A 15718-nucleotide genomic window follows, 5' to 3' on the forward strand; every position below is an offset into this window, starting at 1 on the left:
GGCCCTCGGAGTTCCCCAGAAGCCCGCCGAGATACCCGGGTCAGTACCGGCGTGTCTGTGCCAGCGGGGTGTCGGAGCGGCAGCACGGACAACAGTTGGACTGTCTGTGCGGTCCGCTCTGAAGATCTTCTGGGGCTGGTAACATCTTCCTCCATGCAGTGACCCGACTCCGGCCGGGCACCTACGAAACTGAAGGTGCCTTGGACTGGGGGTGGGGGTATAGGAGAGGGATCCCAGTGCATCCTGGGAGAAGTTTTTAACTATCAGTGTCCTGTATCTGAAGTGTGACGGAGCGCCTCAAATAAATGTTTAACGCCCGAGGAAGCTGGAGAATCTTCCTCCCAGGCAGAAGTATACTCCCAATCAGGATCCCCCTCCTCAGGAGATGAGTCAGCCGCTCCAGAATCCACGGGAAAAGCGGGTAATTAAGGGCGGAGCCGCACGCCGTGCGGTAAAATGGCACCCCGCCTCCGCAGCACAACCACCTCCAGAGCCACGTCTACACTTATGGAGGCGCTACTCGGCGTCTCAGTCCATCCTCTTGTGCTGTCAAAGCACTCAGCTTTCTCCTTCTCAGACTGCTGCCGGTTAGTCCGTAGACCGGTTCAGTGACCCCACAGAGGCAAAGGTGGGAGTAGGCTGTAACTAACGCTCACTCCCTAGAGCATGGAGTCTTCTGCTAGCAGGGACTGAAGCGCTGAAACAGGTTTAATTTATAATAATTTTCTAACTAAAAAGTCAGGGACAAATAAAAATGTGCCTTACTCCTGTGGCACTAAACTAAAACTGAGGCTATGTGCAGGAGGGAGGGGTTAGAGAATGCAGGGATTCCGTTTGTTTTTATTAACTAGTTCAGTGCCAAGCTCCTATACCTAGACCTATTATCCACATGTAATGGCTAACCGCAGTGTTCCCCAGATGGATGATAGAGGAACAAGCCATGGTAATGAACTGACAGACACAGCCGGTGATAAAGCTCTGGTTATGAATAGCCGTGTGATAAAAGAAAAGATATGGTAAGAACTTACCTTTGTTATCTCTCTTTCTACGAGGTCCTTAGGGTCCACAGGTGACCTTGGGGGTATAGGTGGATGACGTAGGCATCGGGCACCATGCAGTTAACATCTGTCCCCCAGGATGCACTGGTCCCCCTCCTTAGCCCACCTCCCAGCCAGGGCTTTACTCAGTTTAGTAGCAAGCCAGAGGCCGGAGGAGAGTACTGTGAGAGAGAGAAGGAAGTCTGGAACATACAAGAATCACATTCTCGCTAGGAAGGAGACAGTCTGTAGACCAGACAACACCATAGCTACCGTACAGGGCGTAAGGGCGGGTGCCCTGTGGACCCTAAGGACCTTGAAGAAAGGGAGATAAAAGGTAAGTTCTTACCATATCTCCTCTTTTCTACTTCAGGTTCCTTAGGGTCCACAGGTGACCTTGGGGATGTCCCAAAGCAGTTCCCCTTAAGGGTGGGTACGCTCCTGTACAGAAAGGAGGTCCCGCCACCCAAAGGAAGCATCCTGAGAGGCGAAGGTATCAAATGAATAATACCTCACAGAAGGTGGAGCTGGAAGGCCCTCCCTAGAGTAGGCCTCCGAAATAGTCAGACAAAGCCATCATGCCAAAGTCTGCTTCGTGGCAGGCCAACCCATTTTTATGGAACCCAAAAAGGACAAAGAGGGAGTCTGACTTACTTTATTACAGAGAACGGTCCACAAATTCTGAGGGCTCGCACCACATCCAAAGTGGCCTCACCTGCTGAAAGACCCAGCACCATAATTTCCTCATTAATGTGGAAACTTGTCACCACCTTAAGAAGGAAACCAGGGGGAGTACGAAGTACTGCCCTGTCCTGGTGGAACACCAGATATGGAGAGCGACACGAAAGGGCCCCCAAATCTGACACTCGTCTAGCCGAAGCAATGGCCAGAAGGAAAACGGTCTTAAACGTAAGCAATTTCAAATCCACTGATTCCAGTGGTTCAAAAGGCGGGCCCTGCAAGATCTGAAGGACAACCGCCAAATCCCCAGGCTCCACCGGAGGCACAAAGGGTGGCTGAATCCACAACACACCTTGTAAAAAGGTGCGCACATCCGGCAGAGTCGCAATCAGTCTCTGAAACCACACAGACAGGGCCGAGGCCTGTACTTTCAGAGAAGCCAGGCGGAATCCTAGGTCCAGGCCTGCCAGGAGGACAGCCAGTATCCTGGAAATCCTAAACGTCCGAATATCATACCCTTTAGGGGTGCACCACTGAAAACAGATGTAAACCCAAAAAATGGGTATGCACCTAGCGCTCACTCGGGTGTTACTGTTCTAAAAGAAAGGGCAGCAAGGTGCTGAAGAGATACCCCTTGTATCTCACAATGAATACACTTACAAGATTGTATGTGGTAGCATACAATATAATAGACCTGCGCCTGTGGTGTATCGATAAATTTAGAGGACGTGAATAAACGTATCTAAGATGGAGAGTTGAAGTTATGCCTGAGTAAGGTTATACACAAATGGATGTCACAGAGAGTGGTGTTAAATCTAATTTATTGATTAGATTAATAATAAAATAGTGCAGCTTAGCAATGCTTTTCAGGGGGGAGCAAACTGTAGTAGGGTAGATATAATGCGCCAGTGGGAGAATGGTGATGAAGAGGGGAAGGTAGTGGTAGGTAGGCTGTGTAAGGGCAGGCGTCCCTGACCCTTCCTAAAAGTCACTAGTCCAGGGTAAAGATGCAAAAGTCAATGGCAGAAGTCCTTTGATACTGTTGAGGTCTCACCTGTCTTTTCAAGTCCTGTCGCTGTATCTTCTTCTTGATGATCTGGACCTGCTGGCGATGGGCGCGCGCCTGCGCTAATAGCAGTTATCTCTGTCCGGTGTGCACCTGGCCTTAGCTACTATTGGTGGCGCGGCATCAAGATGTCGCGAACCAGATAGTGCCCGGCTCCGGTGGTCCCGCTCGTGAGTGCCGGCGTGTAGCGCTGCGTCGCTTCCAGCTGATCCCCGCAGTGCGTCCTGGAACCTCCGTCACTTCCGGCTCGGCGGTATCTAAGGATCCCGTGTTCCTGAAGGACTAAAGTGCTCCGCGATCGACTCACCCTTTGGTGGAGACTTTCTCCTGAAGATATCCTGTGAGGAATGTAGTGGTGTAAAAGATGTCCTCCTACGCGTCCTGGCCATTTGGCCTTCCTGTGTTATATGAAGCTAAAAAGTAGGAGTGCCACACGCTGTGGTAAATCCTAGCAGAGGCTGGCTTCCGTGCACTCATCAAGGTGTTAACCACCGCACCAGAGAAGCCCTTTGACCTTAAGAGGGATGCCTCAAGAGCCATGCCGTCAAAGCCAAGCGACCAAGATCCGGGTGAAGGCAGGGATCCTGTGACAACAGGTCCCGAAGTTGAGGTAAGAACCACAGAGTGTCTTATCGACAGACTCTGAAGGTCTAAGTACCAGTGCCTCCGTGGCCATGCTGAAGCCACCAGCAGGAGCCCGTCTCCTTCCTGTTTGAACTTTCTGAGTACGCGAGAAAGAAGGGACACCGGAAAAAAAAAAAAAAAGGTACGCGAACCGAAAGGTCCACCTGACAGACAGAGCATCTACTAGTAGAGCGCCTGCGTCTCGTCCTCGATCCATACACTGGTAGCTTGTAATTGTATCGGGAGGCTATTAGGTCCACGTCCGGAAGGCCCCACCTGTCCCACCTGTCCACCAGGAGTAGAAAACACCTCCTGGTAAAGAGACCATTCCCCTGGATGCACGTCGTGATGGCTGAGGGAGTCCGCTTCCCAATTGAGGACTCCGGGTATGAACACTGCCGATATGGCCGGCAGATGGCCTTCTGCCCATGTCAAGATGCGTGACACTTCTCGCATGGCTGCCTGACTTAAGAGTTCCTCCCTGGTGGTTGATGTACACCACCATCGTGGTGTTGTCTGATCGCACCTGCACTGGTCTTCCTTGTAGGATGTCAATTGCTCTTGTGAGAGCCAGGAACACTGCCCTTAGTTCCAATATATTGATTGGAAGGACGGTTTCCTCTAGCGTCGACCGACCCTGAAAAGAGTGGGGACCTGACACTGTGCCCGAACCCCGCAGACTGGCATCCGTTGTCAGTAGGGTCCAGTCCGGTATCCAAAAGGGGCGTCCCTGGGTGAGATGCTGAGTTTGCAGCCACCAAGCCAGACACGACCTGACTTCCGAGGATAGCACAATTGTCTGTACCTTCAATTTCCGAGGTGATCTGTCCCATCGGGCAAGGATCAATGTCTGTAGAGGACTCAAATGAAATTGTGCATACTCCACCATGTCTAACGTTGACACCATTGACCCCAGCAATTGTATTGCTGCATGCACAGAGACCCGGCGACTGTGGAGACATCTGCGTACCCGCGTCTGCAACAGAGATCTTGTCTGATGTTAGGAAGAGCTTTTGCTGTTGTGAGTCCAATAGAGCTCCTAGATGCAGCATCCTCTGCGACTGAGTTAGAGACAACTTCTCCCATTTTATGACCCATCCATGTGACTGAAGCACCGAGATGGTCATCTGGAGGTGATGGAGAAGTACCTCTGGAGATCCTGCCAGGAGCAACAGATCATCTAGATATGGTAATAGGCGGATCCCCTGCAGCCACAGATGGGCCGTGGATAGGCCAAAGGATAAAGCCTGGAACAGCAAGTATTGCTGTTGCACAGCGAACCTGAGAAACCATTGATGTGAAGCAGCAATAGGGATATGCAGATAGGCATCCCGGATGTCCAGGGATACCATGAAATCCCCCGGTTCCATAGCCATGATGATAGTAGGTAGCGTCTCCATCCGGAAACAAGGAACCCTGAGGAATCTGTTTAGGCACTTTATGGTCAGGATAGGATAGGATGGCAGGTCCCATTGGGCTTTTGCACCAAAAACAAGCTGGAATAAAACCCCATGCCCTGCTGGGGCTCTGGTACTGGGACAATATACCGCCTCCTGTATCAGTAAGGCTTTGTCCTTGTTGGAGACATCCGAGTGGAAAAATTGGTGAGGGGTCGGCTGCGAAATGAGAGGGCATAACCCCGAGAGACCACTTCTCTTACCCAGGTATCTGTTGTGGTCTGATGCCAGCACTGGGCAAACTGAAGTAGTCGGCCTCCAACTGTGCGGTCCCTCAAAGGGAGGCCCGTCCAGTCATGCTGTGGACCTATTGTCTGGTTTAGAGCTGGACACCTTGTACTCCAAGCTTGCTTTTTGGGTCTGCCAGTCTTCCCGACAGCCGTCTGCTTGGGAAATGACTGGCTTTTAAGCCTAGTCTGAGCTCTGTAGGGCTGAAAGGAGGGAGTTCGGGAACCAGAGGGGACCGAGGCTGATGGCAGACGAGCCGACTTGGCCGCTGGTAAAGTGTCCACGATCTTGTCTAGATCTGGGCCAAACAATACTTTCCCGTTGTAGGGTAAAACTTCCAGTCCCTTCTTAGAGTCCGCATCCACCCTCCAGGAACGGAGCCATAAGGACCTGCGCACTGTGACAGCTGCGGCTGACACTCTGGAGGATAACAAACTGACATCCAGAGCTACCTCATTCATATAGGTAGCAGAGTCACGTATCTTGCCCACCAGGGACAGCTGATCCTCTAAAGCATCAGGAGACAGGAACTCCTCCAACAGATCTGCCCAGGATTCCATGGCCGTAGCTACCCAAGAGATAGCCATAAACTGTCTGGCCACTGCTACTGACAAGGAGTAAATGGACTTTAGGCAGTTTTCCAAGTTCCGATAAGTTGAGTCCTTTAAGGACGCAATGGAAGGCATAGGTAAGGTCGCACTTCTGACTGTCGAAACTGGATTATTGGCTGAGACAAGATCAGTTTAAAATTGAATCGCAGCGACGCCATTTTGCGAAATGGCCGCCTAAGCGCCATTTTAGATAAACTCACACTTTAGTACATGTGGCGATAATACTATTAGCATCATGCGAATGCATCTGTGACCATCGCCATAAGTTACGGCGATTCACCAAAAGCCTATTTCATGACTTTACGTATTATAAAGGATATATTTCAGAAATGGCTTTACAGTATGTCAAAATTGGATTGCATTAGATGAATAGAGCAAATGGCCACGTGACAACTAGCTTGTGTAGATAAGCTTCCTGGACAGTGTCTGCTCTCACTACAGGTGGCCTGGCTCGAATACACACCTTACATTAGCAAGCTTTCTGCAATGAAATGACTTCAAAGACTTGAGTGTCATCTTAGGTCTGTCTCTTGTAGCTGGGCTATTTGTATTTCACGCAAGAGACTGGGAGAATAGAGTTTTTTTCTTTTGAAGCCTGGGACAGGTGGGGGCTGCTGACAGAGGGGGCATGTGGAACTATCAGGCTCAGCATGTCACACTGCTAGATGTTCACTTAGCGAGATTTAAGTGCATCATTCCTCATACACACTAATACGCACAATTGCGCTAACTAGTGGCATATTAGCGAATGCATAGGACTTTGTATGAAACCGCTGTTTTATTAGCTTTATGCGCACGCATCTGCCCCAAGTTAACTAGCGTCCTTATATCAAACCCCGCATACTCACACATTACATATTCACACACAAGGTTTAATAAGCTTTAAAGTATAAGATTTAAGTTGGTTCAGTTAGTATAAATACTGTGAAATAAAGATATTTGATAACTAAGGTTTTATACATGCTAAGAAAGCCGTGTTTGGTTTCGTACTGATGCGTACTCTTTCAACAGAATTCCGGTACTATCGGTGTGGAGATCGTATCATGCATTCTCAACTTATGGACCGCAGGGACTACAAGCAACAAAATGTATATTTTATGAACAACTGTTAGGATGACTGTTAGGGGGAGGGAGGGCAGAGACCCCCAGTTGTTGGGAGGCTGGGTTGAGTCTATTTGAACCAGCCTGTTAAACGCTCTGTAACAGATGGTTCCCCCATGGGAACCAATGGAATAAGCAAGAAACTTCTCTATTGTCCTGTCTATTCTGGGGGGTATAAACATGTGTGCTCAAACACTGGGTCTTTAGTCTTCTTGCTGAATGCTGATTGACGGAGGTTTTCTTTCTGAATGCCGGGATCTGGTCCAGAGCGCATGCGTATGTATACTGTACTTGGGGTCTGTATAATTCCTTTGCGTCTAATTGTGTCTGGATCAATAGCGTGTAACTGACTGTACTTTTTACTTGAATACTACTTTGTGCTTTGGAACCACATGTTCTAAGTCTGGAGTCTCTATTTACTGTATGACTGCGTATGCAAATTAAGCGTCATCCTTAGAGGTTTATAGGTAGGATTTTAGAAGGTACAGGCAGGGGTATATAGAGGTTCAATTTCAATATCGTCATGACCAAGCGTGTTACATGGGAGTCAACTACAGGAGGTGAAACCCATTTCTTGAAGTACTCCTTAGGAAAGGGGTATGCATTGACCAGACGATTTTGCACCTGGAACTGCCTCGCCGGAGACTTTCACGCCTCCTCCAGAGGATCCACTAACTGATCTGACAGAAGGAAAATGGCTGTAGAACTTTTAACCCTCTTAAACAAGGGGTGTTTAGATTTAACAGCCGAAGGAGTATCTTCCTCCTCAATGATCAACACCTCTTTTACTGCTAGGACCAGGCCCGGAATGTAAACACTGGACTTGTGCTGCTCATCCCTTGGGGATAGTTTTGAGCCAACCTCTGGAAGCACCCCATCGTCCTCAGACGACCTGTCATCCTCGTCCACATAGGGATGGCGAGGAGACAAAGAAGGCCTTTTTGCCAGCACCCTAGGGGTCCTAGATAGTGAATCATGGTCAGAGACCGCAGACAGGTTGACCTGAGACCCTTGTGGTACATTAACCACCTGCACTGCCAACTGGATCTGTGGCATAGGAGCCAGAACCAGCGGTTGCTGTGAAGACCCCACTTGAGGGAGCATAGGGGGCACAGCCATGCAAACCATAAGCGTGTGCAGTGCCGGAGCAAAGCACGCTCACGGGGGTTCTTGCACAGTCCCAAGGACTGAAGAGGGACCTGGAGGGACATAACACCTGCCGCATAAACCCTCATGCAGCACATCAGTCTCCCCAATGCCCGCAGCACAACGCACACAGGACTGCAAGGTGGGGATAGACACCCGGGTATTATCCTCACCGCTGGACATGGTGAAAGAATATATGTGTGTAAATAGGGGGATACACCAAAACTGACTGAGACCTAACCAGACCTAGACAGCAAGTCAGAGGTTAAACGTAAAAAACAGTGTACAGCAATATTTTTAGTAGAAAGTAAAGCAGACACATTCAGATGCTAGCAGTCACAAACAGTGCAGGAGAAAAACTCCACGCTACCTGGTACTTTAAATCAACCTTAAAGTCACTGAAGGCTGAAAGGGTTAAAAATGCTGCAAATCAACTTCAAAACCAAAAGGGTTAATGAAGGCTGGAACTACGTACCAGATCCGGAAATCAAAGTATGTAGGGGGACACAGGACACCAGCTACTCACCGCTGCCTGGGAGTCAGAAAATGGCCACCAAACGCTTGCTGGAGGGCGGTGCCTGTAGGGAGAGTCCACTTCAGCATGGCCTGAGAGCAAGGCAAAGGCGCGCTGAGTGGGGGGGAAGGAAGGGGCCGGCTGATGTGCAAGCGTGCCATCTTCCCTGGCCAGACTAAGAACCGCCGGGCTCTGGCGGTCTGGTGGACGCCGGGGTATGGGGGGCCGAGCGCCACTGCTGACCGGCGCCGGGCGTCCCCTACACCCGGCACTAACTGGCTGCCCCGCGGCGGCTCCCGTCCAGGGATACCGCGCACAGTATTCTTTACCTAACCTCCCTTCCTGCAGCCCTGGGAGTAGACATGTCCCGCTAGCAGGGACAACGCTCCTGCCCAGACTCACAACTCTGTGCAGTGACGTGGCTCCGTCGGGGTATCGCCCCCCCTGCGATTCCCCGTGCTCCCCAACCTCTCCGGCCGGGGCCAGTAATGCCCTGGCTGGGAGGCGGGATATGGAGGGTGACCAGTGCATCCTGGGGGAGAGAAGTTAACTGCATGGTGCCCGATGCCTACGTCATCCACCTATACCTCAAGGTCACCTGTGGACCCTAAGGAACATGAAGTAGAAAGCTCTGGTAATGAACGGACAGACAACTGTGTGAAATAAGGAGACTTGTGTCTTACCTGGTTAGGTGCATTTCTTAGAACTCCGTAGGGGACACAGGCTTATACCATGGGTATAGGGTGGAGCAGTAGGAGTCCGGCACCAACTAGTTAAGCTTCTTCTCTCAGCAGCTGGTGGCGGGGTATAGGGCAGGGGGTTCTAGTTTAACTAGTTGGTGCCTGGACTCCACCTGCCATACCCTATACCCATGGTCTAAGCCTGTGTCCCCTATGGAAGTATGAAGTAGTAAGCAATGCTAATGAGTGGTGGGATACAGCAATTATACTGAGCAATGAAGCACAACTGTCTGTCCCTTTTTCCGCTTTTTGTTATGTTACAGCCTTATTGCAAAATGGAATCATTTCATTTTTGTCCTCAAAATCCTACCACAACACCCAACAATGACAACTTGTAAAAAGTTTGAGATTTTTGCAAATTTAATAATAAAAAAAAAAAACACTAAAGCTGCATACACAACGATTTTTTGAACGATTATCGTTAAACAATATCGTTTGAAAAAATCGTTCACTTTGAGTCAAACGATGAACGATTATCGTTCATGCGCGTTCACATTTGTAGTTTGTAGTTCAGTCAGACTTGTCAACTCAGCGATTTTCATTAAGGGAATATGCAAAAATTGTTTGTACTTCAAAAAAATCATTACACGACATAAAATCGTTGTGTGTGTATGCAGCTTAAGAAACCACATGTACATAAGTATTCACAGCATTTGCCATAAAGCTCAAAATTGAGCTCAGGTGCATCCTGTTTCCATTGATCATCCTTGAAATGTTCCTACAGCTTAATTGGAGTCCACCTGTGGCAAATTCAGTTGATTGGACATGATTTTGAAAGGCATACACCTGTCTATATAAGGTTCCACACTTGATAGTGCATGTCAGAGCACAAGCCAAGCATGAAGTCCAAGGAATTGTCTGTAGACCTCCGAGACAGGATTGTCTCGAGGCACAAATCTGGGGAAGGGTACACAAAAAATATCTGCTGCTTTGAAGGTCCCAATGAGCACAGTGGCCTCCATCATCCGTAAATGGAAGCAGTTCGGAACCACCAGGACTCTTCCTAGAGTTGGCCGGCCGTCTAAACTGAGCGATCGGGGGAGCAGGGCCCTAGTCAGGGAGCTAACCAAGAACCCAATGATCTCTCTGTCAGAGCTACAGCATTCCTCTGTGGAGAGAGAACCTTCCAGAAGGACAATCATCTCTGCAGCAATCCACCAATCAGGCCTGTATGGTAGAGTGGCCAGACGGAAGCCACTCCTTTGTAAAAAGCACACGGCAGCCCGCCTGGAGTTTGCCAAAATGCACCTGAAGGACTCTCAGACCATGAGAAACAAAATTCTCTGATCTGATGAGACTCAGATTGAACTCTTCGGCGTCAATGCGAGGCGTTTTGTTTGAAGGAAACCAGGCACCGCTCATCACCAGGCCAATACCATTCCTACAGTGAAGCATGGTGGTGGCAGCATCATGCTGTGGGGATGTTTTTCAGCGGCAGGAACTAGGAGACTAGTCAGGATAGAGTGAAAGATGAATGCAGCAAGGTACAGAGACATCCTGGATGAAAACCTGCTCCAGAGCACTCTTGACCTCAGACTGAGGCGAAGGTTCATCTCTCAGCAGGACAACGACCCTAAGCACACAGCCAAGATATCAAAGGAGTGGCTTCAGGACAACTCTGTGAATGTCCTTGAGTGGCCCAGCCAGAGCCCAGACTTGAATCCAATTGAACATCTCTGGAGAGATCTGAAAATGGCTGTGCACCAACACTTCCCATCCAATCTGATGGAGCTTGAGAGGTGCTGCAGAGAGGAATGGGCGAAACTGCCCAAAGATAGGTGTGCCAAGCTTGTAGCATCATATTCAAAAAGTCTTGAGGCTGTAATTGCTGCCAAAGGTGCATCAACAAAGTATTGAGCAAAGGTTGTGAATCCTTATGTACATGTGATCTTAGTTTGTTTCTTTTTAATTAAATTTGCAAGAATCTCAAAAAAAAAAAAAAAACTTTTTACAAGTTGTCATTATGGGGTATTGTGTGTAGAATTTTGAGGACAAAAATTAATTTATTCCATTTTGGAATAATGCTGTAACATAGCAAAAAGTGGAAAAAGTGAAGCACTGAATACTTTCCGGATGCACTGTATAGTATAGAGGTGTCTAAACATTTGGTTTATATTACTTTAAAGTTTAAATATGTGAAGTTATTACAGGATTAAAGCATGCTGGGAGCTCTGTGGTTCTTCCACAAGAGTCACCAGTCTGGTGGGAAATGAGGTTCTGTACTCACTCACGGTTCAGACTGTAAATACTAGCTTACCTTGGACCCCCTCTATTCATCTGAGGACCAGACGGTGATTGCTCCAGGTCAGGAAGCTTTGATTGCCCAGACGAGGTCTTTAAAAGTGATGTGTCTACATCTTTGAGTCCAGAGTGTTTCGCCAGTGATTTGGAGCCAGGGAGATTTGCGGTAGGAGCTTCTGGTGGAGGATTAGGGGAAGGAAAAGGAGGGACATTACTGACAAGGGGAGGACATCTTTTGTGATCTTGCTGCGTCTGATAGGGAAGACTTGACTTCTCATCTCCTGCGACTGATGGTACACTTGAGTTTTCTGTAGATGAAGGTTGAAGCCGGGTGGCAGAAGGCTCTGGGAGATAGGTAACTGGAGGTGGTGGTACCTCAGCACAGACTGTGCTACTGACAGGTGGCAACGGTGGTTGCATGGCTTCAACAGACGGGGTGGCGACAGGTGGTGGTGGTGGTGGTGGTGGCATTGGTGGTGTGGTAAGGGGAGGGAGAGGAGGCAGAGGCTCAGAATACGTTGCTGTTGGTGCAGAAGGGAAGGAAGGTGGAGGAACACTGCTGTAGAGTGGCAGTCCTGGGGTAAAAGGTACGTTTATTCCTGTTGGTACAGTCGGTGGAACTGCAGGAGCCATGACTGGCGGGAATGCAGAGTACTGAGGAGCCACAGCAATGTAGTGACTGCCTCCATAGTGCTGCTTCAAACTTCTCAGAGAGGTCACTTTGTCTTTTAGCTGAGTTCTGGTGGATTTCATCTGTGTCTGCCACTGTGCCCACTGTACGTGGTAACTCTGCAGCAGTTCCTTGTGTGGGTAGGTCTGGAGTAATTCCTGCCACTTTTTGAATTGATGTTCCCACTCCTGCTGGAGGGGTAGGAACTGTTTCTGTTGCATCTCATGGTGTTGTAGCTGAACATCCACAGACATTGCCTGTCACAAAAGACACAGGAAGAGAGTCATGCGCAGCTCATTGGGTGCTGCACCCAGAGGGTGCTACAGTCACAAGGAGTTACCCCTCTCAATCTATCCAGCACCTGCTTGACTGACCAGCTGACTACAGAGTACATACCATCTAAAGTCCCGAGTCCCAGTGTCAGCCAACTATATATTCTCATCCTTTTGTCTAGTTGATGCCTTCTCTATACCTATAGTTATAGTGTGTGTGTGTGTGTATGTATGTATACGCCAGCCAGTCACACGGTACCAAAGCCAGTCACACAGTACCCCGTAGCCGCCAGCAAGGCACATGATGCCAAAGCCAGTCACACAGTACCCCGTAGCCGCCAGCAAGGCACACGATGCCAAAGCCAGTCACACAGTACCCTGTAGATGCCAGCCAGGCACACAATGCCAAAGTCAGTCACACAGTAGCGGGTGGACGCCAGCCAGTCACATGATGCCAAAGTCAGTCACACGGTACCCCGTAGAAGCCAGCCAGTCAGACGATGCCAGAGTCAGTCACACGGTACCCCGTAGAAGCCAGCCAGTCACATGGTACCCTCTAGACATCAGCCAGTCACACGATCCTCCCCTCTCACCAGCACCCACCAGACGCCTGCCACTCACGCGATTCCCCCCACCCCAGCCAATCAGTTACAGTATCTCACACCCTCCCGAAGCAAGTCATACGAACCCCCCCCCCCAACCGATCCTTCCCTACCAAAAGCCAGTCCCACAATCCCCTCCATAGACACCAGCCAGCTCCCTCTACACCCAGCTTAGGAGTCAGACACCCGACACTTACAGCAAGATGTGGTGGCTCCTGTAGGATCTGCTGGTAGCTTTGGAGAAGTTGCTGCAAAGTGCTGTGTTTCTGAATGATCCCCTGGTACTGGAAGCCCAGGCGGTGCTGCTCATGCTGCTGCCAGTGAGCGGCCGCTTCCTGCAGGGTCTTCAGTCTCTGAGCCTGCTCTGGGTCCTCTGTCAGGTTTATATTCGGCTAAATGGGCAAAACAAGAGCATTACCATTTGTATCCACAGGGGACAGTATGAGCGATTTAACTACTGAGCATGAATAGAAGGAAGACAAAACTGAAGGTGGGTGACAATACTCACACGCATAAAGCTAGACTAACAATGGCCATAGTGTGACAATCCTGCCATTACTAAAACCAGCTCAGGATAGATGCAAATGTGCCCTAAGAGCATTATTCATACAGATTTACATGTATTCCCTGTAGTGCTCAGTCTGTACCTTATATATACTCTATACCATTAGGATAGACAAGCAAAGCACCCCCATATTTCTGCTTCATTTCCTCTAACACCACATGAGATTAATTACTTGCCAACTGAGAGTGGAAGAGAGGTGCCCTTCTCACCCATACTGTAGCATAAATAAGAGCAGCTCCTATACACAGAGAACCCATACAAAGTGTCCACAAAAAAATAAAATAATAATAATGTTTAAAATATATCCACACTATGTGCATCACTAAAGGGGCAATTCATATCGGAAAGCAAGGTAACCAGGTTTGATGCAACAGTCATCCCCTGGCTTTAATAATCCACTATTCCCTCACTGAAGTGGCAGGAAAACAGGAGATATGGTAAGAACTTACCTTTGTTATCTCTGTTTCTACGAAGTCCATAGGGTCCACAGGGTTGACCTTGGGGTTATAGCTGGAACAGGATCCATGGGCACCACACAGTTAAGCTTTTAGCTCCCAGGATGCACTTGGGTCCTCCTCTATACCCCGCCCCCGAGCCACAGGCACCTCAGTTGGTAAGCAGCCTAGGCCGGAGGAGAATATGGAACAGAGAGAAGGAAGACTGGAACACACAAGAAACCATACTCACAGCAATAGGAGACGGAAAACCGGTGACCAGCCACACAGCCCATTTGAAGCCAGGTGCGTCAGGGCGGGCGCCCTGTGGACCCTATGGACTTCGTAGAAACAGAGATAACAAAGGTAAGTTCTTACCATATCTCCTGTTTTCTACTTCAGGGTCCATAGGGGGTCCACAGGGTTGACCTTGGGGATGTCCCAAAGCAGTACAACTAAGGGCGGGGACGCTCCTGTGCTGAAAGGAGTACCCGGCGCCCAAAGGATGCATCCTGAGAGGCGAAGGTGTCAAACGCATAGAACCTCAAAAACGTTTGAATTGAAGACCAAGTGGCCGCCTTACACAGCTGAACAGCAGAAGCGCCACGTCTAGCAGCCCAAGAGGGACCCACAGAACGAGTGGAATGAGCCTTAACAGAGGCTGGCACAGGTAAGCCCTCCTGTGCATAAGCTTCACAAATAACGGAACGAAGCCAACGGGCTAACGTTTGTTTGTTGGCAGGCCAACCCCTCTTGTGAAAACCAAAGAGGATAAACAAGGAATCAGACTTCCTAACCGAAGCCGTCCGGTCTACATAAATTCTAAGCGCCCGGACCACATCTAAGGAAGTCTCACCAGCTGAAAGATCAGGGGACTGAAAAGCTGGCACAACAAGTTCCTGATTAATGTGGAACTTCGAGACCACTTTGGGCAAAAACTCAGGACGAGTGCGGAGCACCGCTCTGTCCTGGTGAAAAATCAGGAAAGGAGGGCGACAGGAAAGCGCCCCCAATTCAGACACCCTCCTGGCCGAAGCAATTGCCAGGAGAAAAACCGTCTTAAATGTCAGCCACTTGAGCTCCACCGCCTCAAGAGGCTCAAACGGAGGACCCTGCAGGACCCGTAGCACCACCGCCAAGTCCCAAGGAGCCACAGGAGGCACAAAGGGAGGCTGGATCCTGAGAACACCCTGGAAAAAGGTGTGAACGTCTGGTAGTATTGCAATCCGCCGTTGAAACCACACGGACAAGGCGGACACATGAACCTTCAGAGATGCAAGGCGTAAGCCGAGATCCAATCCTGACTGAAGAAATTCCAAGATCCTGGAAACTCTGAACACCTGAGGATCATAATGTCTGGACTCACACTACTGAAAGTAAGTGTGCCACACTCTGTGATAAATCCGTGCTGAAGCAGGCTTGCGTGCCCTGAGCATGGTACCAATAACCGAACTGGAGAAGCCCCGAGACCTCAAGACGGCTGTCTCAAGAGCCACGCCGTCAAAGACAGCCGACCCAGATCCAGGTAAAGGCAGGGCCACTGAGACAACAGGTCCCGACGCTGAGGAAGAAGGTACGGAGCGTCGATGGAGAGGCTCCTGAGATCGGAGTACCAAGGACGTCTGGGCCACGCCGGAGCTACCAGCACGAGCATGCCGCCGTCCTGCTTGAATTTCCGCAGAACCCGAGGAAGCAGGGATAGCGGAGGAAACAGATACGCCAGGTGAAA

At 49.6% G+C, this 15718-nt stretch overlaps 1 protein-coding gene across 1 annotated transcript in view; it reads right to left on the reverse strand.

Annotated features, from left to right (window-relative positions):
* The window catches only part of YLPM1 (YLP motif containing 1), a 117869-nt gene that overhangs the window by 79016 nt on the left and 23135 nt on the right, over nucleotides 1-15718 (reverse strand). The window contains 2 exon segments of the mRNA XM_088447486.1: nucleotides 11463-12373; nucleotides 13188-13382. Coding sequence (XP_088303612.1) covers nucleotides 11463-12373; nucleotides 13188-13382 — 1106 coding nt within the window.

Source organism: Taudactylus pleione, unplaced genomic scaffold, assembly GCF_031769625.1.
Source record: "Taudactylus pleione unplaced genomic scaffold, aTauple2 ptg000433l, whole genome shotgun sequence".
Classification (NCBI taxonomy): domain Eukaryota; kingdom Metazoa; phylum Chordata; class Amphibia; order Anura; family Myobatrachidae; genus Taudactylus; species Taudactylus pleione.